General features: G+C 41.6%; 1 protein-coding gene across 1 annotated transcript; it reads right to left on the reverse strand.

Annotated features, from left to right (window-relative positions):
- LOC124014502 (synaptophysin-like protein 1) lies at window positions 1-13,864 on the reverse strand. Its single transcript, XM_046329578.1, has 5 exons — window positions 13,231-13,864; window positions 11,364-11,482; window positions 9,445-9,649; window positions 1,624-1,815; window positions 1-1,404 (listed from the first exon to the last, which is right to left on the reverse strand). Exons 1-5 carry the CDS (start codon window positions 13,300-13,302, stop codon window positions 1,264-1,266), a joined length of 729 nt encoding a protein of 242 aa, XP_046185534.1. The 5' UTR covers window positions 13,303-13,864; the 3' UTR covers window positions 1-1,263.
- Window positions 13,865-23,712: the final 9,848 nt, after the last annotated feature.

Raw genomic sequence — 23,712 nt, forward strand, 5'->3', positions numbered from 1 at the left:
GGAAATTCATTGGTTTTTATTCAAAAAGAAAGAAGACATCATTTGCATATTGTGGAAAGGACAGCTCTGTCTCTCTCCACAACAGGGCAGATACATACAAGTCCTCCATAAAGCTAAAGTTGGTCTAATGATTGCAAGAGGAAGACAGTGGCATAACCAGTATACCAGACATTACAAACACACATACACTCAACATTGGCCTTCCGTACACAAGCACTTCAAGTTACACTTTTATTATATCAAAGGTAATAACAGAAAATAGATCAGAAATGCAAAGGTAATGACAAGAAATAATAATTGAACACATTGTTTAAGCAATCGTCGAAACAACAGGAGATTTCAAAACATAAAGCCAGCACATGCACAGACAGTGCACAATTTCTTAGTGGCTGTGGTTCAACAAACAGCATAATACAAAGTAGAACAAAAACATGAAGGACTAAAGAACATATTTAAACATCGGTCTTCTCAACAGAAGATGACATTGAAAGATACAAGATCAAGATTGGAAAGTTCTACTTAAGTTTCAAATGAAACGAACGTAAAAAATGGTTTTAAAAAATGTTACATTTAAGAAAGCACAAGGCCAGCGGTACATTCAGGGACACATGCATCCTTGTGTAAACGGTGTAAAATGGCTAGCTAGTTAGCGGTGCGCGCTAGTAGCGATAGGTAATGATGCTTCGTGGGAGGCAGTTGTTGATGTGTTCAGAGGGTCCCTGGTTCGAGCCCAGGTTGGGACAAGGAGAGGGACGGAAGCAAGACTGCTAAAAAGAGGCAAGTTCTAGGCCGTGAGGTGAAAGGACGCATTGTTTAAGAATCTGAACTATCCCAGATTAGGGTTTGGCAGAAATGCCCAGCACAAAGATAGTTGCAGGTCAAAGTGCACAAATGCTGTCAATGAGTCTGTACCACAGCTTAGGAGAACGTACCAGGGCTTTGTGGGGTTTACTGGTAAGAGAAGGCACCGGTTTAGAGGTTAGAGAAGGCACGAGGAGAGAAAGCATTGGCATGCTAAGGCACATAAAGGAATGGGCCAATACTGGGAAAGGTATTGAAGGCACAGATATATTCGACAAAGCATAGATATTGATAATTAAGGCACAGTATAGATATGGCCCATTTCCACCCAGACAATCAGCAGGCAAGATGAAGCTGCCTATTACCATAAAGCTTATAGTGTATCTATCCAATCCTCTCCGATCTACAGGAGTACTTAGGGTGTGTCAGGGTTATTTTGTGCATTGGACGTGCAGTAGAATATTAGATAGCAGCAGGGACTTGTTGACCACGCCCGGCCCCGGCCCCCTGCTGGGCAGTGTACTTCTGAGAATGCCAGCGGGTCTCCTTGTACACAAACCAGGCGTTGCCCGCCCACACGATCATATTCAGGTACCCAAACACCTAGAAGAGAGAGGCAGTGAGACCATATGGTCAAACATAAGTGAGCATGGCAAACACAGTATTTCTGTTGGATGTGTAGGAAAACTAAAGTAAAACGTTACATTTGATCTCTTTTTTTATCTATGTAATTATCATGTAATTCAAGTGAGTGTGAACTTGATACACTCTCATTAACAAGCATCATCTATAAGAAGATAAAAGAACGGTTGAGTTACTCACCACAGAGACATTGAGGGTGCGCATGTTGGCGAAGTCAGTGACCTCGCAGGCCACATCGCTCTCCTTGCAGAGTGCCAGTGTGGAGGTGATGCCCGCTGTCCCGGTGGCATCCTTCACGTTCTGCAGCCCCTTGGCCCATGCTGACGAACACACGAGCCACAGGAAGGCAATCGCTGCCGTCAGACCAAAATCCTGGGGGAAGAGAGGGAAGAGGGAACCGAAGTCATCATCACTTACTTTGACCTCGTTGGAACCACTTTGTTTATTAAGCAAGGTTTAAAATGGATAAGGAAGAGCATACAATTGTAGCCTGGTCTATGTGTGATGTCTTGGTTGGCGTGACAATGACCAGAGGAGTAATCCAAATACAGACAAAAACAGTTGTAGGACCATGCCAAATCAATTTGTTCACATCCTACTGGATAATATGAATGAACAACTCAAGACATTTGCTTAAAACACGTAGGCCTATTTTTTTATTGCGTTTTTTTTAGACAGAGACGATATACAACAAAAACATACATCTCAGAACACTGAGAAATGATGTGTTGCACAAGATTTATGATGTGAACTACTCCCTTCAAAGAACAGCTCAAACTATCTCGAGACAGAATAGAAAGAGGAGTGGGAGGCCCCGGTGCAAAACGGAGCAACAGGACAAGTACATTAGAGTGTCTAGTTTGAGAAACAGACACCTCACAAGTCCTCAACTGGCAGCTTCATTAAATAGTACCTGCACAACACCAGTCTCGGTCTGGCCAATAAAAATAAAAGATTAAGATGGGCAAAAGAACACAGACACGGGGATAGAGGAACTCTGTCTTGAAGGCCAGCATCCAGGGTTCGCCTCTTCACTGTTGACATTGAGACTGGTGTTTCAGTCACATCTCGCACCCTACAATACACTTGTTTGTTCAATGCATGTTCAATGCATGTACATGTGCAATGTTGAGCTAAATATATACAGTGGGGCAAAAAAGTATTTAGTCAGCCACAAATTGTGCAAGTTCTCCCACTTAAAAAGATGAGAGAGGCCTGTAATGTTCATCACAGGTACACTTCAACTATGACAGACACAATGAGAAAAAGAAATCCAGAAAATCACATTGTAGGATTTTTAATGAATTTATTTGCAGATTATGGTGGAAAATAAGTATTTGGTCACCTACAAACAAGCAAGATTTCTGGCTCTCACAGACCTGTAACTTATTATTTAAGAGGCTCCTCTGTCCTCCACTCGTTACCTGTATTAATGGCACCTGTTTGAACTTGTTATCAGTATAAAAGACACCTGTCCACAACCTCAAACAGTCACACTCCAAACTCCACTATGGCCAAGACCAAAGAGCTGTCAAAGGACACCAGAAACAAAATTGTAGACCTGCACCAGGCTGGGAAGATTGAATCTGCAATAGGTAAGCAGCTTGGTTTGAAGAAATCAACTGTGGGAGCAATTATTAGGAAATGGAAGACATACAAGACCACTGATAATCTCCCTCGATCTGGGGCCCCACGCAAGATCTCACCATGTGGGGGGAAAATGGTCACAAGAAAGGTGAGCAAAAATCCCAGAACCCCACGGGGGGACCTAGTGAATGACCTACAGAGAGCTGGGACCAAAGTAACAAAGCCTACCATCAGTAACACACTACGCCGCCAGGGACTTAAATCCTGCAGTGCCAGACGTGTCCCCCTGCTTAAGCCAGTACATGTCCAGGCCTGTCTGAAGTTTGCTAGAGAGCATTTGGATGATCCAGAAGAAGATTGGGAGAATGTCATATGGTCAGATGAAACCAAAATATAACTATTTGGTAAAAACTAAACTCATCGTGTTTGGAGGACAAAGATTGCTGAGTTGCATCCAAAGAACACCATATCTACTGTTAAGCATGGGGGTGGAAACATCATGCTTTGGGGCTGTTTTTCTGCAAAGGGACCAGAACGACTGATCCGTGTAAAGGAAAGAATGAATGGGTTGAAGATGAAACGTGGCGGGGTCTTTCAGCATGACAATGATCCCAAATACACTGCCCGGGCAACAAAGGAATGGCTTCGTAAGAAGCATTTCAAGGTCCTTGAGTGGCCTAGCCAGTCTCCAGATCTCAACCCCATAGAAAACCTTTGGAGGGAGTTGAAAGTCTGTGTTACCCAGCAACAGTCCCAAAACATCACTGCTCTAGAGGAGATCTGCATGGAGAAATGAACCAAAATACCAGCAACAGTGTGTGAAAACCTTGTGAAGACTTACAGAAAACGTTTGACCTCTGTCATTGCCAACAAAGGGTATTTAACAAAGTATTGAGATAAACTTTTGTTATTGACCAAATACTTATTTTCCACCATAATTTGCAAATTAATTAATTCGAAAATCCTACAATGTGATTTTCTGGATTTTATTTTCTCATTGTGTCTGTCATAGTTGAAGTGTACCTGTGATGAACATTACAGGCCTCTCTCATCTTTTTAAGTGGGAGAACTTGCACAATTGGTGGCTGACTAAATACTTTTTTGCCCCACTGTATATAGCATTCTGTTGGTGGCAAGAATTTGATGTGCCATGGAATTGGTACATCGAAAATTTCTTCCATTTATTTTCCAACCTGAATGGCGCAGCTGTCAACATTTTTGTCCTCAAATTAAACTGGAATATTTTCTATTTATGCCAGTTCCTTTCACCAATTTGTATCTTTAATATATGGCAGGCAAACAAGTTCCCTACCTTCTTCCTTTTCCACTTGTCTCCTCCATTTTTGAGGTAATGCTGCAATTGTATAACGTCTCTCGTCAGAATGAGGATCAGACCAAAGCGCAGCGTGGGAAGTGTTCATGATTTTTATTGATCAAAAAACACTCGAACAAACGAACAAAGTGAAAAAACAAACAGTTATGTAAGGCAAATAAACTATACAGAAAACAACTACCCACAAAACACAGGTTGGAAAAGCTGCCTAAGTATGATTCCCAATCAGAGACAACGATAGACAGCTGCCAGCTGCCTCTCACACCCTGGCCTAGCCAAAATAGAGAATATAAGCCTCTCTATGGCCAGGGCGTGACAGTACCCCCCCCCCCCCCCCAAAAGGTGCGGACTGCGGCCGCAAAACCTGACTAAAGAGGATTGTCCGGGTGGGCATCTTTTCACGGCGACGGCTCCAGTGCGGGACATAGACCCCCCTCCACCCGCAGATCCCTTCGCTTTGGTGGTGGCCCTGGTTCATGGGCCTTCACTGGAGGAACCGGGCAGCAGATCATCGCCGACGGAACCAGACCACCGATCATCGCTGCAGGCTCCGGACCGGGGACTATTGCTTCAGGCTCCCGACCGGGGACTGTCGCTGGAGGCTCCGGACCGCGGATCAATGCTGGAGGCTCCATGCCATGGATCCTCACTGCAGGCTCCGGGCCATGGATCATCCCTGGAGGCTCCGTGTCATGGATCATCACTGGAGGCTCCGTGCCATGGATCATCACTGGAGGCTCCGTGCCATGGATCATCACTGGAGGCTTCGTGCCATGGATCATCACTGGAGGCTTCGTGCCATGGATCATCTCTGGAGGCTTCGTGCCATGGAACATCACTGGAGGCTTCGAACATGGAGCCGGAACAGGTCTCACCGGACTGAGGAGACGTACTGGCAGCCTAGTGAGTGGAGCTGCCACAACATATCCTGGCTGGATACCCACTCCAGCTCGGTGAGTGTGGAGAACTGGCACAAGATGCACTGGGCTATGACGGCGCACTGGAGGCATAGTGCGTAGACCAGCACAGGACACACTGGACCGTGGAGGCACACTGGAGATCTGGAGCGCAGGGCTTGCATAACTCGTCCTGGCTGGATACCCCCCTTAGCCCGGCAAGTGTGGGGAGCTGGAACAGGCCGCACTGGGCTTTGCTGGCGAACCGGGGACACCGTGTGTAGAGCTGGTGCAGGATAACCTGGGCCGAAGAGACGCACCGGAGGCCAGGAACGCTGAGCCGGCACAATCCGTCCTGGCTGAATGCCCACTCTAGCACGGCCACTGCGGGGAACTTGCATAGAGCGCACTGGGCTGTGGATGCGCACTGAAGGCGTGGTGGGCAGAACCGGATAGCATGGTGCTTGACCGGTCACTCGCTCCCCACGGTAAGCACGAGGAGTTGGCTCAGGTCTGAACCCTGACTCTGCCACTCTCCCCGTGTGCCCCCCTCCAAAAAACATTTTGGGGCTGCCTCTCATGCTTGCCTCGTTGCCGTGACTCCTGGTATCGCTGCCGCTCCTCCCTTGCTGTTTCCTCCTGTTTCCATGGCAGGGTCTTGTCCCCTGCCATAACCTCCTCCCATGTCCATGAGGTCCTCCACTCACTCTTCTCCCGGGCCAAGGATCCCTGCTCCTCCTGGCCAAGCTGCTTGGTCCTTTGGTGGTGGGTAGTTCTGTTACGTCTCTCGTCAGAATGAGGATCAGACCAAAGCGCAGCATGGGAAGTGTTCATGATTTTTATTGATCAAAAAACACTCGAACAAAATAACAAAGTGAAAAAACGAACAGCTCTGTAAGGCTAATAAACTATACAGAAAATAACTACCTGCAAAACACAGGTGGGAAAAAGGCTGCCTAAGTATGATTCCCAATCGGAGACAACGATAGACGACTGCCTCTGATTGAGAACCACACTCGGCCAAAAACAAAGAAATAGAAAACATAGAAATAAAGAAACTAGAATGCCCACACTCACTCCCTGGCCTAGACAAAATAGAGAATAAAAGCCTCTCTATGGCCAGGGCGTGACAACAATCAGTTGGTTGTACATTTTGATTGAACAGATATTTCCATATATTTTCAGTAACTGCATATACCGCCTCCGTTTCTATTCATAATATCACTAACAAATATGGTTAAAAATATTTTAAAAATCCATTAAGAATGTTTTTTTATTAATCAGTATATTTGAGTTTAACCATAACATTTGTTGTAATATTTGTTCTATCTTTTCTGGAGGATAAAACTGAAATTGTAACCAGCTTTGTTTGGCGTGTTTAAGAAAGGGCGATACTTTAAACAAAATTAGTCGGAAATGAGAAGTTGTAATCTGTATGAAGGCAAAAAGGCCATTTTTGAACAAAGGATGAGCCTTTCTTTAATAATCTACCGGAGAACCAATTTGGGTTTAAGTATAATTTATGTATGAGGTGAGCTTTTAGTGAGAGGTTTAAAGCTTTAATATTTTATAATTTTAGCCCCTCAAACTCATATTCATTGTATAAATATGCATGTTTAATTTTCTCTGGCTTAGCAAATATTTTTTGCTCATACGATTTGAAAAATGGAGTCATCTGGAGTAGGCAATGCCATTAGTAAGTAAGTAAACTTTGATAGGACCAAAGAGTTAATCAATGGGATTTTTCCATAAATAGACAACTATTTACCTCTCCATAGTTGCAGAATCTTATCTATTTTTGCTAACTTTCTATTGAAATTATTTGTGGTAAATTCATTTATATTTTTTGAGATTTGAATACCAAGCATGTCTACTTCACCATCCAACCATTTTCTTGGTAAACTACAAGGTAGTGTAAACACTGTATTTTTTAACGATCCAATAAATACATATGGTACACTTGTCATAATTAGGTTTTAATCCAGAGAAGCTAGAAAAGTGATCAAGATCTTCAATGAGACTGTGCAGGGATCCAGATTGCGGACTTAAGAAGAAAACTAGACATACATTGACACTTTTGTTTTCATCCCCAGGATTTCTAACCCATTGATGTTCTTGTTGGATCTAATTTTAATAGCTAGCATTTCAATGGCCATAATAAATAGATATGGAGACAACGGACAGCCTTGCTTTACTTCTCTTAAAAGCTCAATACTTTCTGAGAAGTATCCATTATTTACTATTTTACATCTGGGGTTGCTGTACATAACTTTAACCAATTGTATAAGAGATTCGTCAAAATTAAAGTAATGAAGGCATTTATATAGAAATTCTAGTCTTACTTTATCAAACGCCTTTTCAAAATCTGCTATGAAGACCAGGCCTGGTATCTTCGATGTTTCATAATGTTCAATTGTTTCAAGTAATTGTCGTATATTATCTCCAATATACCGTCAATGTAAAAAACCTGTCTGATCAGGATGAACAATATCTGGTAAAACCTTTTTTATTCTATGTGATACGCATTTCACCAGGATTTTCACATCACAACATTGAAGTGTTAGAGGCCTCCAGTTTAAATGGACTGGATCTTTATACTTACCATGTGGGTCCTGTTTTAGAAGTTATGAAATCAGACCTTCCTGTTGAGTACCTGAAAGTCTACCATTAGTATTAGAGTAATTAAAACATGCTAATAATGGATATTTGAGTACATAAAAAAGGTATGATATACTTCTACTGGTATACTGTCAAGCCCTGGTGTTTTTCCAAACTGAAAATACTTTATTTCCTCAAAATGTCCTCTTCTCTAAGTTGGCCTTCACACAGGTCTTTCTGTAAATGTGTTAATTTTACATTATTAGTATCATTAGTATTATTAGGAAAGAAATCCTTACAGTTAACATCATTCAGTGGAAATGGAGGATACAAAGGAAACATATGCATAAAATATTTAGCTTCTTCTTTCAAAATATAATTTGGTGAATCATCATTTGTAACGAGTTTCTGTAAATTATTTTTGGTAGAATTCCTATGTTGAAGAGTCAAGAAAAATGTTGTGCATTTTTCACCATTACCCATCCAATTTGATTTATTTTTGTAATATAATACACTTAATCCTTCTTGAATAAGTACCTCCATTTCTTTTTGTTTTTCCTCTAACCTATTTTGTGCCTCTATAGTAGTGTCGCATACAATAAGGAGATCTGCTGTACCTATGTTGTGCAAAAAAAAGTAAATTATGAATTATTTTGTTTTAGTTAAGAACAAATTGTCTTTCAATAGGTTTTGATTAAATTTCCAATATACCCGTCTACGTGGAATTCTGTAAGAGTTAAATGGAGGCCAATTAGACAGTGTTCCGATCGCATTCAGTCTCCTATTTATATATTTTTTGTAATTTTGATGTCAGCAAGAATGAGACTAGGAAGAAATCAATAATGTATTTTGCTGGTCGGAAACAGTGGAACTGAACAAAAAATAATAACGGTTCTGTTCATTTTGATTCCAACACCTGCTTAGAACGTAAACTCTCATCAAAGAGAACTACACCCCTGAACCATATGTCCACCTGAACCTAGCAAGAAGCCAAAGGTCAGTTTGTGCACAAGTCAGATCCCGCACCCTCCCTCTGGCTATAGAGACAGGCAGACTTAACAGATTGCCTGGAGAAAAGATAATTTTCCTAATGTGTGATCTTGGGAAAATCGAAAACAAAATCCATTTAGTGTTTTATTGCCCTCTGTATAATGATCTCAGATGTTCTTTGATGATCTGAGATGTTATTTTTTGTAAGAATTTTGATGATTACCCTGATGTATTCTGGTTACGGGACAAGCAGAGGCTTGACTTTTGTTTCAGACAGGATGTGTTTGAGATTTCTCAGTTTGTTCACAATGCCTAGAGGAGAAGGAGAAATGTACTGTTTGTGTAGTGTGGCTAGATGGTAGCTGTACTTATTATTGTATGTGTATAATTTGTCAAATGTTATTTTGTTTTGAGTATAAGTAAAATGGTACTATGTTTAGTAGTGTCTTGTAAGCCCATGTGGGCTGGGCACCAGTAGGTGTATTACAATTAAATAAATAATTTCAATCAAAATCAAATCACATCAATCATATTAATGTCAAGTCACATATGGGGATTTCAATCTAGGTTTTGTCCTTTTACTTTCCCAGTACTCACAAACATAGGGCCGAAGTCAGAGTCGATGTACATGTGCATGTAGCCCAGGTAGACGAGCAAAGCCACTATAGAGTACAGGAAGCAGATGATGGCCACGCCCACAAAGAACTGGGCCGAGGAGGCGGAGTCTCCCATCAGGTGGGTGACGGGCACGGAGTGGTTACACAGAGTGGTGTTGGCCTCCAGTAGAGCAACCAGGTTTAACCTGGGGACACAACACAGCTTTATACTTCAGTGTACATCTATACGTGATATAACAAGAGTTATCCAGGGTATTTCAGTAAGAGATCATTGTCACACTGTAAATATACTGAACAAAAATATAAACGCAACATGCAAAACTGTCAAAGATTTGACTGAGTTACAGTTCATAAGGAAATCAGTCAATTGGAATAAATTAATTAGGCCCTAATCTATGGATTTCACATGACTGAGAATACAGATATGCATCTGTGGGTCACAGATACCTTTAAAAAAAAAAAGGTATGGGCGTGGATCAGAAAACCAGTCAGTATCTGGTGTGACCACCATTTGTCTCATGCAGCGTGACACATCTCTTTCGCAGGCTGTTGATTGTTGTCCCACTCCTCTTCAATGGCATGGGAAGTTGCTGGATATTTACATTTACATTTAAGTCATTTAGCAGACGCTCTTATCCAGAGTGACTTACAAATTGGATATGGCGGAAACTGGAACACGCTGTCGTACACGTCAATCCAGAGCATCCCAAACATGCTCAATGGGTGACATGTCTGGTGAGTATGCAGGCCATGGAAGAACTGGGACATTTTCAACTTCTGTACAGATGCTTGTGACATGGGGCTGTGCATTATACTGCTGAAATATGAGGTGATGGCGACGGATGAATGGCACGACAATGGGCCTCAGGATCTTGTCACGGATCTCTGTGCATTCAAAATGCCATCGATAAATGCAATTGTGTTCGTTGTCCGTAGCTTATGCCTGACCATACAATAACTCCACCGCCACCATGGGGCACCCTGTTCACAATGTTGACATCAGCAAACCGCTCGCCCATACAATGCCATACATGTGGTCTGCAGTTGTGAGGCTGGTTGGACGTACTGTCAAATTCTATAACATGACGTTGGAGGCGGCTTATGATAGAGAAATTAACATTAAATTATCTGGCAATAGCACTGGTGGACAGTCTGCAGTCAGTATGCCAATTGCACGCTCCCTCAAAACATGAGACAGCTGTGGCATTGTGTTGTGTGACAAAACTGCACATTTTAGAGTGGCCTTTTATTGTCCCCAGTACAAGGTACACCTGTGTAATTACCATGCTGTTTAATCAGCTTCGTGATATGCAACACCTGTCAAGTGTGGATTATCTTGGAAAAGGAGACATGTTCACTAACAGGGATGCAAACAAATGTGTGCACAAACTTTGAGAGAAATAAGCTTTTTGTGTGTATAGAACATTTCTGGGATCTTTTATTTCAGCCCATGAAACATGGGACCAACACTTGACGTGTTGCATTTATATTTTTGTTCGGTGTACTTATTCCCAGGGGATATATAATGACAATAACAAGAGGATAGAATGGAGACTTTATATTGTCAAAATTTCAGCTGCAAATCTTTCTGATTGACAATTAAAAAGTATCCTTTGTGTCATCTAGTTTAACCTGATACATCTTCACTGTACAGGTCACTTCCTGTTTGTGTCGTACTACACCTGGAATAAACCCCAGTCCTTACACTGCACAAGAAAACACTCATTCAGTTTAATGGAGGAAATAATCAGTTGAGGTCATGGGATCAAGTTGTTGCCTCCACTGTGAACATCCTCCGACAGATGAAAAAGTTTTTTGTTTTTTTTGCAGGGTCTAAAAGTTGTATGGGGTATCAACCACAGTAACACACAGAGAGAGAGAGGACTGACTGACACCCACCTGAAGGGATAGCTAAAAGTAACATTCAGTGTCTCGTTCCTTCCTTCACCGCAGAAGAGGGACACGATATTCGTGCCAGAATACCCCCCACAGCTCCCAAACGCAAAGATGGCTGTCAGCTGTTTAAAACAGAGAAAGAAAGAGTGATTGAGAGAAAGAAAGATATCAGGTCAACTGTTTTAGCTGAGCAGGGAGAATGGAGAAACATTGCTTACACTGGGGACATACTATAAGATACTGTAGTAGACCAGCTCAGGGGGGGGGTTGATAAACACCGGACAAACAGTAAGCTTGCCAAGAACAAGAAGGATCTAACGGTCTATATGAAGATCTGTTTTGATCCTCTTTTCGTTCTCTCTGCTGCAAGCTTTGTTGTTCTCTGTTGATACTCTCGCTCTCTCTCTCTCTCTCTCTAGATGTAGGCTAGAGGGAGTTAGAGTGTAATAATACACTGCACCTTCTGAATGAATCAGTTTCGGGTACAAGTTGCCCCTAAGCCCAGAGCTAGGATCCGCTTTACCCTTTCTAATAGGGACTAATAGGACAAAGAAACACACAACTGACCTGAGATCAGTGTCTAGGGTGAACTTTTTAATCTTACTTTGTGACTGTGCCTCCATTTTGGTTCCGGAGAGGCCCTTCTTTCTCGCCCTTCTGCAGATGTTTTCATTTCACAGTGTGACAACTTCCTGTTGACTGACTACCTCATCGAGGCAATTTGTGCCATCTCACAGCAATTAATATCTAGTGAGCACTGCAAATGCACAGGCAGAGACAATAGCCTGTTGTGTAGAAGTCTATGGTCAGATGACTGGGGTGTTGCTGCCTGTCTGGCCTGCAGCCTATATCTTGGAGGATTTGCACAGTGAGAGAGAGAGAGAGAAGAGCTGAATGTTTAACCTAATTTACTCCTGCATAGCTACACACAGGATCCATTTGACTGAGTTATGCAGACAAGTCAGTTAAACGTGATTAATGCATTTTCTCCAAAAGCATGGATTCTGAGGACAACATGGTTTTGAAAGTGGAAGGAATGAAACCCTGGCCTGAAAACTGGATCACATCTCTTCAGTTCTGATGAACTCTCTAAGCCTTGGGGAGAGGTTTACTAAGCTAACATATGGAATTGTTTTAAGATGGTCATAACATGGATAATGTAGCTATTTGATTTAGAATTTTAGGACCCCTGTAGGTATAAAATAAATATCAAAAAATGATTTGATAAAATATTCAATTTGACCATTAGGACTATAGCCCATAGAAACGCATTGAATAACACATTCCAGGCAAAAACACAGTAAATACATTTTAAGGAATAAGGTTTTGAAGTATCTGTCCTATATCTAGGAGATACAGCCTAAGAACGCTTATGAAATGTGAGGTTTTTGGATACATATTTAACCCCAAAACGACCTCCAAACTTCCATTCATTTTTTAAACTGGTACGGGGTTTGTAGGTTCAGACACTACATGTGAGAATACCGGTTTTGGGGTTGTCTAATGTTAATGGTCTTACAAACACAGATGTAGCTCGGCCACCTCCCACCGCAGACTTTGCTAAAATGGAGAGTTGAATGAATGTCATACTGTAGGCTATCATTATTTTGTCATTGCAGAATCAGGAGAAAAGAGACTGACAAAATAAAACAAAACTGTGACACATTAGTTAATAAATAACTGATGAAAGCTTGTGTGGTTTGCTCCAACATGCAATATGATTGAAGTGCAAAAAAGCGTGATATACAGTATTTTCTATTTTATTTTCTCAGGCCACAGCCCCGAACTAGAGTGAAAACTCCCTCCGCTATTAGAACTGTTGAGCTGCAGATTTTTTCCAGTGGGATTCTGGACAGTGTCGCCTACTTACCCATTCTACAAATTTGATGAATCCCAGCGGTTCCTTGAGAGGCGCCAAGTTCAGTCGAAATCCTGTCATCATCTCCCCCGACTCCCCACCTATCTAAATATTATCTGAATGAAAGTTAAGTATATGTTGCCAGAAAGTAGCAAAACACGTTTCAATAAGTTTGACAGAATGACGTGGTACTGCGCGCAATGGCTTTGTGCGCTCCGTTTTGGTGATGCCTCTCCCTTCTACGCAAATACCAGAGGCTACAGTAGAAAAAAATATGAAAAACGGTCAAAGTTAGCCTTTATAGAGTAATTTTTACTTTCTCGGTAGATAGTTGCAATTTTAATCAATTAGGATTAGGTCTACTTAACAAATCCTAAAATGATTAAATTAAACAACTGATAGACTAACGATGGAAAGTAACGGTTCTCTCAACTGCGCGTCTCGAATTTCTTATCCCAAAGGACACTGTGTAAGCCTGCAGATGACTGTAAAAATGGTGTCTGTCTTTCCCACTAAGCTGCTGAACCTTCGGTCTCTGTTTGGAAAAATCTTTCGGTCTCTTGTTGCAAGTTTCTGCTACTCTTGGAAAGGGAAGGGGGATACCTAGTCAGTTGTACAACTGAATGCATTTAACTGAAAAGAAAATCACCAAACTGATCATTCTTTAAATTCATTCACATAATATGGGGTATCGGGAAGTTCAAAAGAAGCAGGTAGAGTCATCTATATGTCCATAGCGGTGAATTCTGACCTCAATTGTACCAGTAACGGTCAGTACTGTTCAATATAAGAGAGGAAGTTTTTTTTCTCCATGAGTATAGCCTTAGCCCCATAGGGTGGCGCACAATTTTTCCCAGTGTGGTCCGGGTTAGGGGAGGGTTTTTCCAGTCGGGGTAGGCCGTCATTTGTAAATAAGAATTTGTTCTTAACTGACTTGTCTAGTTAAATACATTTAAACATTTAAATTATAATACAGCATATTGGATGACTCATTCATATTCCATTCACCCAGTTCAATGTAACAGCGATGGGTTTAGGCTACTACATGATACTCACATTTTCCCTATACCCATCATGAGGTTGCTACAACCTAGCCTATGAATGAAAGTTTACAACTGTAGGTGCACACGGGTCAAGAGACACATTTGAGGTGACAGACAAGTGACACATGGACAGACAGTGACATTCAATACTGCATCAAGCTGATATAGGGTGTTATCATTAGTCCAACAGTTGCAGAGGAGAGTTTCTATTGGACAAATCCAGGTATGTTTATCCCCATTTGTTCTGTTAAATAAACTTTTTCAACAGAATTGGCAGAATGAATACACCCGACCACACAGTTCACTTTCATAGCAGTCATGTTGTATTCCTTCTCACGTCTAAGTGCTCTCCTCCTCTCACCTCTTCCCTTGTGAACTTCAATGCACAACACATCAGCTGTATGTGACCAGGCAAAAAAACTTTCCAAACCACTACACACAACCTACATCATTGTCATCATATTAGCTAAAGTAATGTCATAATCAGCATAGCTAATATAACTAATGTGTTAGTAAACATGCTACAATCATGCAGTAACGTTAATGTACCATCAGTAAGCAGTTACACTGGCGGGCCCAGTGGCAATAAATGAGTAATACCAAAAGCTTAACTTGACTTGAAAGAGTTCCAGTGCTGTGTTGGAAAGTCATATCCAGCTGGCAAACAGTAAGCTAAATTAGCTAGCTGCATTTGCTAGCTAAGTAAGTGAAACTGAGAATTTTTTTTATATTCTCTCTGTCAGATTCTCGCTTGCTCCTCCTTCATTTTGGAAGACATTCATTTGTTTAAAACTGTTCAGCTATTGTCTTGCTCTCTTTAAGTCAACTACTCTCCACATTGTATACACTGCAGTGCTAGCTAGCTGTAGCATATGTTTTCAGTACTAGATTAATTATCTGATCCTTTGATTGGGTGGACAACATGTCATGATGCGAGAGCTCTGATAGGCTGGAGAGGGTCCTCCGGAATTTGTCATAATTACTGTGTAAGTCTATGGAAGGATGGTGAGAACCATGAGAACCAGAAAGGGGGTGAGAACCAGAACTTCCATCTTTTGTATTGAAGTCAATGTACTCAGAGGAGTGTCATGGAAATTCTACACAGGGACACTCAAAGTCAATCTTAAATGAATTATTCTTTATTATCAGCGTGCTAGAGAGGTTCCAACCAACTAAGTGCATCAAGTACACATATAGATCAGGAGCTCTCTTCTTTAGGGCAGTCCCGTTATCCCTTATATACTAGTTGTAAACATGTCACATAGGCATAGTTAATAGGGTTGGTTTATGTGGTGTGGGGGCTGTGCTTTGGCAAAGTGGGTGGGGTTATATCCTTCCTGTTTGGCCCTGTCCGGGGGTGTCCTCGGATGGGGCCACAGTGTCTCCTGACCCCTCCTGTCTCAGCCTCCAGTATTTATGCTGCAGTAGTTTATGTGTCGGGGGGCTAGGGTCAGTTTGTTTATCTGGAGTACTTCTCCTGTCCTATTCGGTGTCCTGTGTAAATCTAAGTGTGCGTTCTCTAATTCTCTCCTTCTCTCTTTCTTTCTCTCTCTCGGAGGACCTGAGCCCTAGAACCATGCCCCAGGACTACCTGACATGATGACTCCTTGCTGTCCCCAGTCCACCTGGCCATGCTGCTGCTCCAGTTTCAACTGGCCTGGGCCCTAGGACCATGTCCCAGGACTACCTGACATGAGGACTCCTTGCTGTCCCCAGTCCACCTGGCCATGCTCCTGCTCCAGTTTCAACTGTTCTGCCTTACTATTATTCAACCATGCTGGTCATTTATGAACATTTGAACATCTTGGCCACGTTCTGTTATAATCTCCACCCGGCACAGCCAGAAGAAGACTGGCCACCCCACATATGCTCTCTCTAATTCTCTCTTTCTTTCTCTCTCTCGGAGGACCTGAGCCCTAGGACCGTGCCCCAGGACTACCTGACATGATGGCTCCTTGCTGTCCCCAGTCCACCTGACTGTGCTGCTGCTCCAGTTTCAACTGTTCTGCCTTATTATTATTTGACCATGCTGGTCATTTATGAACATTTGAACATCTTGGTCATGTTCTGTTATAATCTCTACCCGGCACAGCCAGAAGAGGACTGGCCACCCCACATAGCCCGGTTCCTCTCTAGGTTTCTTCCTAGGTTTTGGCCTTTCTAGGGAGTTTTTCCTAGCCACCGTGCTTTTACACCTGCATTGTTTGCTGTTTGGGGTTTTAGGCTGGGTTTCTGTACAGCACTTTGAGATATCAGCTGATGTACGAAGGGCTATATAAATAAATTTGATTTGATTTGATTTGATTTTGATTTGATTTGATTTGGTTCCAGCATGTCTGATTAGAGGGGGTGAGGTTCACCCTGTTCTCGGCCAAATGATCCATTCCATGCATCTAGATACCATCTGTGGAGAGAGAGAGAGGACAGACCAGAACAACAGTTTAGTTTATGGCATTTCTGATTCAGGAAATCCAGACAAATTATTCACTGTTTGATGCATTATTACTACTACCAATATTCTTAATACAAATGTCTAAAACAAATGTCAAAGAGAGAAACACACAGTTGAAACCATTTTCCCCCTCCAAATGGACTTATACTCCCCTATCATCTTGGCGAGTAACAGGGTCAGGTAGTCAGAGGGCTAGTCCTTAGGGAGACATCCCAACCACCCAGCAGACCCAATCTGGTGAGGTTTTTATTGAAGCAAGACAAAACCAAATCAACTAAACAGCAGCAGCAATACACTTCTTCATATAAAACAAGAGGTGGGGGAAACTTCAATGCATTTGAAATAACTGTCAACCATTATCAACATATTTTTTTTCCTTTTACAGAAGGGCCCCAGGGGACTGGTAATTTCCCCTTTTGACACACGACTCACATCATGATTCATGTATCCAAATAAACACTGGCTGTTAAATCAAAATAACAAATCAAATTAAAATTACAACCCTTGATGACTCCATCTTAACTTAATTGTATCCCAAACGGTAATTCAATGAATAGTCTAGAGACAGGTTCCCTCATTCAGGGACAGTGCTCTCTCTATCCCATTCTCTTGTTCTGAATCACACATAGGACTGTTGATAAATTATACACTTCTTCCTAATTATCTAGTGTTTACATAGCCCATTTAAATCTAACCCAATATCTCTAGTCTTTCTAGCGAGCGTGATCAGGCCTCACCAGGATGTTAGAACAGAGGTCAGAGGTCATTCAACCCCATTAAGTGAGTTTTTCTCCCCTGTACCTCAGACATTATTAAAAGATATTTGGAACATTTCAACATTTTGTGTATCAGGTTTACATCGTTTTTTCAGTACATTTTGTATCAAGGTGGGTTGTCTGTGGGTGCTGGCGTGTGTGGTAAAAATCGTAGCGTTAAAAACAAACAAAATGGCCTTTCTTAATTTGGGAGCTCCCTCAACAGCTGGATCCCGGCTCCTTTACACTGCACAGTACACAGTCTCAATAACTGTACTCTTAAAGGCAACTGCCTCAGGAAGCCCCTCGAAGGGAGAGACACAGAACCATTGGCAAACATATATAAAAAACTTGGTAGTGGACATTCCATGAGTCCTTAATGAAAGAAAATAAACATCTTTAATCAGTCCGAAAAAAAACTCTTACTCTTAATCTAGTTTACTGCCTCGTGGGCAGGAATAGGCACCTTTTGACCTGTTGCATTGAAATACAGTTCTGTACAAACTGTCCCGGGGACATAAACTCGTCAAAATATGAAACCTGTTGTTTAACAAACCTGCTAGGACCTTCAAAATGTTGGTGCTGGCTTATCAGCTCAATATTCGGTACAAAATATATTTACTTGGATCTACTTATTCTGGACACAGTTCCACGTAATGGAAACAGATTATTGTTTTGGATGACATTACCTTCTTACTTAAATCACTGGTGCTACCCAAACTATAGCATTGACTAATAATAATTGGAACTTCTCAAGAACTTGTAGACCGACATAGGTAGACTGACATAGGCTAATGCTTTTGCTGTTCATCAGGCCTACTCATCTTGTTGGCTGACGAAAAGAAAATGTGGACAGTTCGTCCAATATGCACCTCGGAATTGGACAGCACAGTTGCTTCTCCGTTGTGTCTGTCTTCATTTGTAGCCTGTGAGAAAGGCCCTATCATGTGACAGAGAGCCATGTGAGTGAGAGGGCTTCCAATTGCGCAGCACACTCAGGGAGAAGGGCACAACGCACTCAGGGAGAAGGGTGCATTACAGCCACAAAGGGGATGCAGTCGCGAAATTCGAGGCATTATCAAGTGCTTGTCAAATTCTGAATGAGAGACTATTGGAGTGTGTACACTCTAAAAACAAATAGGGGTTCTTTGAAGAACCTTAGGGTTCTTGGCACTGAAAATTCCCCCCATAGTAGGTGGGATTCATTGATGAACCTTCTTAGTTGGTGGGGGTTCTTTTTTTACATTTTATTTTTTAAATTTTTTACCCCTTTTTCTCCCCAATTTCGTGGTATCCAATTGAGACTATCTTGTCTCATCGCTACAACTCTCGTACGGGCTCGGGAGAGACTAAAAGTCATGCGTCCTCCGATACACAACCCAACCAGCCGCACTGCTTCTTAACACAGCGCACATCCAACCCGGAAGCCAGCCGCACCAATGTGCTGGAGGAAACACTGTGTACCTGGCAACCTTGGTTAGTGCGCACTGCGCCCGTCCCGCCACAGGAGTCACTGGTGCGCAATGAGACAAGGACATCCCTACTGACCAAGCCCTCCCTAACCCGGATGACGCTAGGCCAATTGTGCGTCGCACAATGGACATCCCGGTCGCGGTCGGTTACGACAGAGCCTGGGAGTGAACTCAGAGTCTCTGATGGCACAGCTGGCACTGCAGTACAGCGCCCTTAACCACTGCGCCACCCAGGAGGCCCTGGTGGGGGTTCTTGTCGGAACCTAACTGCCCAACTGAAATGTTTGGATTTGAAAGGATAGCAGGTGCAGGTACTTAACTGAGGATTTCCTCAGTTTAAGGTAAGGTTTATCCCTTGATTGATCTAAATTTATATTGTTTTATGAAACAGAAAATGGACACAATTCGATGGATATCAATCAACAAAAAGGTAAGAACATGTACTGTATGCTATGTTGAAGGCCAGATGTATTGGGTGCAGATGACTGAACTGCTCACTTTTGTGTCTGCAGGTATCTGAACAAAATCCAAGGTATGAATACTGTCATGTGCATGTTTTGTTAATCATCTGTATAATTACTATTTTTTTTATTAAGACTTCACCCCCGTACACCTCTGATGAATATAACAGGAAACCTGTTTGATCACCATGCACTGGAAAATCATTCTGGCTATGGATACGGAGAACATCAACATCACCACACCAGAGGACATACACACGGGACTTGGGGCTCTGCTAGGAGTTTACCTCATATTTACTTTTTTTATTTTTTATTCTGCTTTGCCAGTTAAATCTTAATAAACACTGAAAACTAAAATGGTGTTATTGTTGGGGTTCCCCCACAGTTTCAATTTGAAGAACCCCTAAAGGATACTCTAGGAACCTTTTATTTTTAGAGTGTACAGCCTGCGCAAAAAAAACAACGCAGAGCTCAGGCCTTTCAAGCAACTTTTTTCAAATCATAATTAGAATCTCATCATGCAGCCTTACAATGTATTAAAAATCAAAACATATAGCCCAACGTTTGTAGAACAACTAAAGTTACATTAATAACTAAATTAAGCATATAGCAGTACCTATTTCTTTGTTAACCGCTCAACACAGAACAGTCGCATGTGAGCACTCCCTCAAATCGTCTGGAGACAATATTTCTATTTTATTCAGCTTTGTTCAATTATATTCTTCATACTATAAAAAAAATATAAAATAATGACACAGAATTATAAGCAAGTCTGCTAAATAAACTAGTGTAACTCCGAGTATGCTATTCTTTTCTTCTGAAATAGACAACATTTTCTTCATATAATTTTAGGCCGGTCTAAGACCTGTCTAAAATCAAAAATGGATTTATTGTGAAGTTGTAGGCTATATTACATGGATTTATTAGACTTTTTAAAATGGCTTGGAGGCTATGTGTGAAAGCCAGGAGATGCTAAATGTGTTTCTGTTAATTAACGGTAAATTGCTGAGTACATTGAGTATATATTATTTGCTTGCCAATCACCAGCTGACAACATCTTGTGACCGCCCCAGCCTTATGTATTACCAGGTTGGAGGAAATCTCATACGCATTTATAGTTTTATTGGTTACGGGTAAGTCAAGTCCCGTAGAAAGCTTTAACCTTATCTTGAACAAATGATCCATAAAAGGACCACTCTGAACATTTCTCAGAATGTTTTTTACACCACTTATGTACGTCTACAAGTTGTATATTATTATTGTTTCTATTGTTATTTCATCAGATCTCTAAGTAAACCATTATACTCAATATTATCTTACTTTAGCTCTAGTAACCCATTATACATGTGTGTTACATCACAAAATCCTCCTCCACACCAGTGTTCTATTCATTCAGGGGTTTAAATATTCACTCCAGTGTTCTATTTAACAGCATATTCAGGAATAGTCCTATCTTCTTTCATATCTTTCCATTCACTTTTCCCTATATAACTATACTTAGGTATTCACATACACACCACTCCGTGTGCATCCTATACACCATATGTATCTGCAATGGTTCTCTATACATATAAAACAACAATAACACTTGTGCTATTATTAGTAGTCCCCAACAATGAGAGGTGGTGGACAGAACCCACAGATAACATTATAGATCTAAAAACTCAGCTCACACAGAACTGGTTGGGGTATCCATTCAGTCATCTTACTCACTGGAGCTTGTCCCCTGACAGTTCTCATTCACACTCTACTTCAGGGCTGCCCAACCCTCTTCCTGGAGATCTACTGTCCTGTAGGTTTTCAGTCCAACCCAAATCTGATTCTGCTAGTTAAGGTCTTGTTGAGCAGCTAATTAGTTGAATCAGGTTTGTTATATTAGGGTTTTACTGAAAACCCACAGGACGGTAGATGTCCAGGAAGAGGGTTGGGCAGCCCTGCTCTACTTAATAGCTAAAATGAGCTAAAATTGCTTATGAAATTTCAAATCAGCTTAATATCCAAATTTCAATCAGCTTAATATCCGAATTTCTATATTTTATTATCCAAATTTCAATCAGCTTAATATGTCATATCTCACAATCACACAACTTTCACATCCACTTAGTACTAATCCCAAACACACTCAGTAGTTTCCCTTATTACCCCATGTGCATCTTCAACGATTCTCCTGTAGTTACTTCCTATGCACCATATGTATCTTCATTATACATATAGAATAGCACCTTGTGCTATTATCAGTGGCTGCAGACCAGGTAGACACTTCTCTTATAAATGCCTACAGACAGCTGTCAGAGGGGCATGATACCGTTACTTTCCCTTGGTCTAGTCTTCTCTCTAAGACTAGCTCTAGCCTTCTTCTGTCATATGTATCACTGCCATGGTTCCTCTATAGTCTCTACAGTATCTATAGTCCCTGAGCATCCATAGTCCCTAGAGCATTCATAGTATCAATAGTTTATATAGTCAAATGCTATAGCCTCTATAGACTCCATAGTCTTGCCACATACAAATAGAATAGCATGCATTTTCACACATTCACTCAGTAACTCCACACTCACAACTTTCCCATCCACAACTGTGGTCTTTCTGTAGCTCAGTTGGTAGAGCATGGCGCTTGTAACGCCAGGGTAGTGGGTTCGATCCCCGGGACCACCCATACGTAGAATGTATGCACACATGACTGTAAGTCGCTTTGGATAAAAGCGTCTGCTAAATGGCATATATTATTATTATTATTATTAACTCACATCGTGCTATTACCCGATTCAGGACTATCCTCCTCCATTTTTGTTTCGTTTAATTTGTTTTATTCTTATTGATTTTTAAACAAATTCATTTAAAATTGACTGACTGTAATCAGTTGCCGTGTCCCTCGTTTGTTTGTGGGTGATGTGTCTCCTCCTGGGCAGCTCACAGTAAGTGTCTGGTCTGGGGGTCTCGTCCTCTTTTGGTCAGACTGGAATTTCCCTCACTCTTCATAAAATGTGCCACCGGTTTTCCACGCAGACCCTCACCGGAAATCTCCGCAGGCAGAATCCATCCTTTTTGTGACACCAAATAGCTGTAGAAATTCTACACAGGGACACTTAAAGTCAATCATAAAGGAATCATTATTATCAGCGTGCTGGAGAAGTTCCAATCAACTCAATGCATCAAGTACACATGTCGATATATAGCACTCTTCTTTAGGGCAGTCCTGTTATCCCTTTTATACTAGATATAGACATGTTACATAGGCATAGGTCATAGGGTCGGTTCCGGCATGTCTGGCAGTCTCCTATCTTAACTTAAAAAACATATTCTGGGTGTTCTGCCAGATGGTCCTAAGGAGGAGATTGTGTCATCCCCCTCATATCTTTACCAAGCACAGGCAGGAACCAAGGATTATTTATGACACTAAGACAAGATTAACATTTTCAAGGTCGTCTTTTCACAATATAAAAATGTCCATCACAGGAAGATGGAAGCTAACTGTCCTCCGGCTACACCATGGTGCTACCCTACAGAGTGCTGTTGAGGCTACTATAGACCTTTGCAAAATAGTGTTTTAATCAGTTATTTGTTGACATGATTATATTTTGTATAGTTTATTCTAAAAAGGATCACTTTAAATGTTTTACAATTAAAAACATTCTGAAATTCACGGAGGATGGTCCTCCCCTTACTCCGAGGAGCCTCCACTGAATTGTACAGTATGTACAGTACTACTCAGAGGAAAATATTGGTGCAGATGACTGACTTCATCAATGACAAACATATATATGTCATCTATGGAACTCAATCATGAGGATCCCCGCCAATAAATAGAGAACAGAACACAATAAATTAGTGTTTTATCCAAAGATTCACACAAAAGTTGTAATTATTTAATTCTCCAACATGTGATATCAATATTATTTAATTAAATGCTAGTGCATTGAGGAAACCATATTATACGGATTGGAAAGCAGCTAGGGGAGGGAATAGATTCCCTCGTATAACAAAATCTTAAATCAAGGGCCTCCCGAGTGACACAGTGGTCTGTAGTGAGGTGTCACTGCAGACCCGGGTTCGATCCCAGGCTGTCACAAGCGGGAGTCCCACAGGACGGCGCACAATGGGCCCAGGTTAGGGGAGGGCTTTACTTGGCCAATCGCGCTCTAGCGACTCCTTGTGACTTCGGTTGTCAGTTGAGCTGTGTTTCCCGAGCCGTTGGGGGAGATGCAGCGATGAGACAAGATCGTAATTGGATTTCACGGCGTTGGGGAGAAAAAGGGGGTAAACTACACAAAGAACAACAACAATTTAAATCATTAAATCAAACATTTCAAA

This window comes from Oncorhynchus gorbuscha, linkage group LG25 (assembly GCF_021184085.1).
Source record: "Oncorhynchus gorbuscha isolate QuinsamMale2020 ecotype Even-year linkage group LG25, OgorEven_v1.0, whole genome shotgun sequence".
Taxonomy (NCBI): Eukaryota; Metazoa; Chordata; class Actinopteri; order Salmoniformes; family Salmonidae; genus Oncorhynchus; species Oncorhynchus gorbuscha.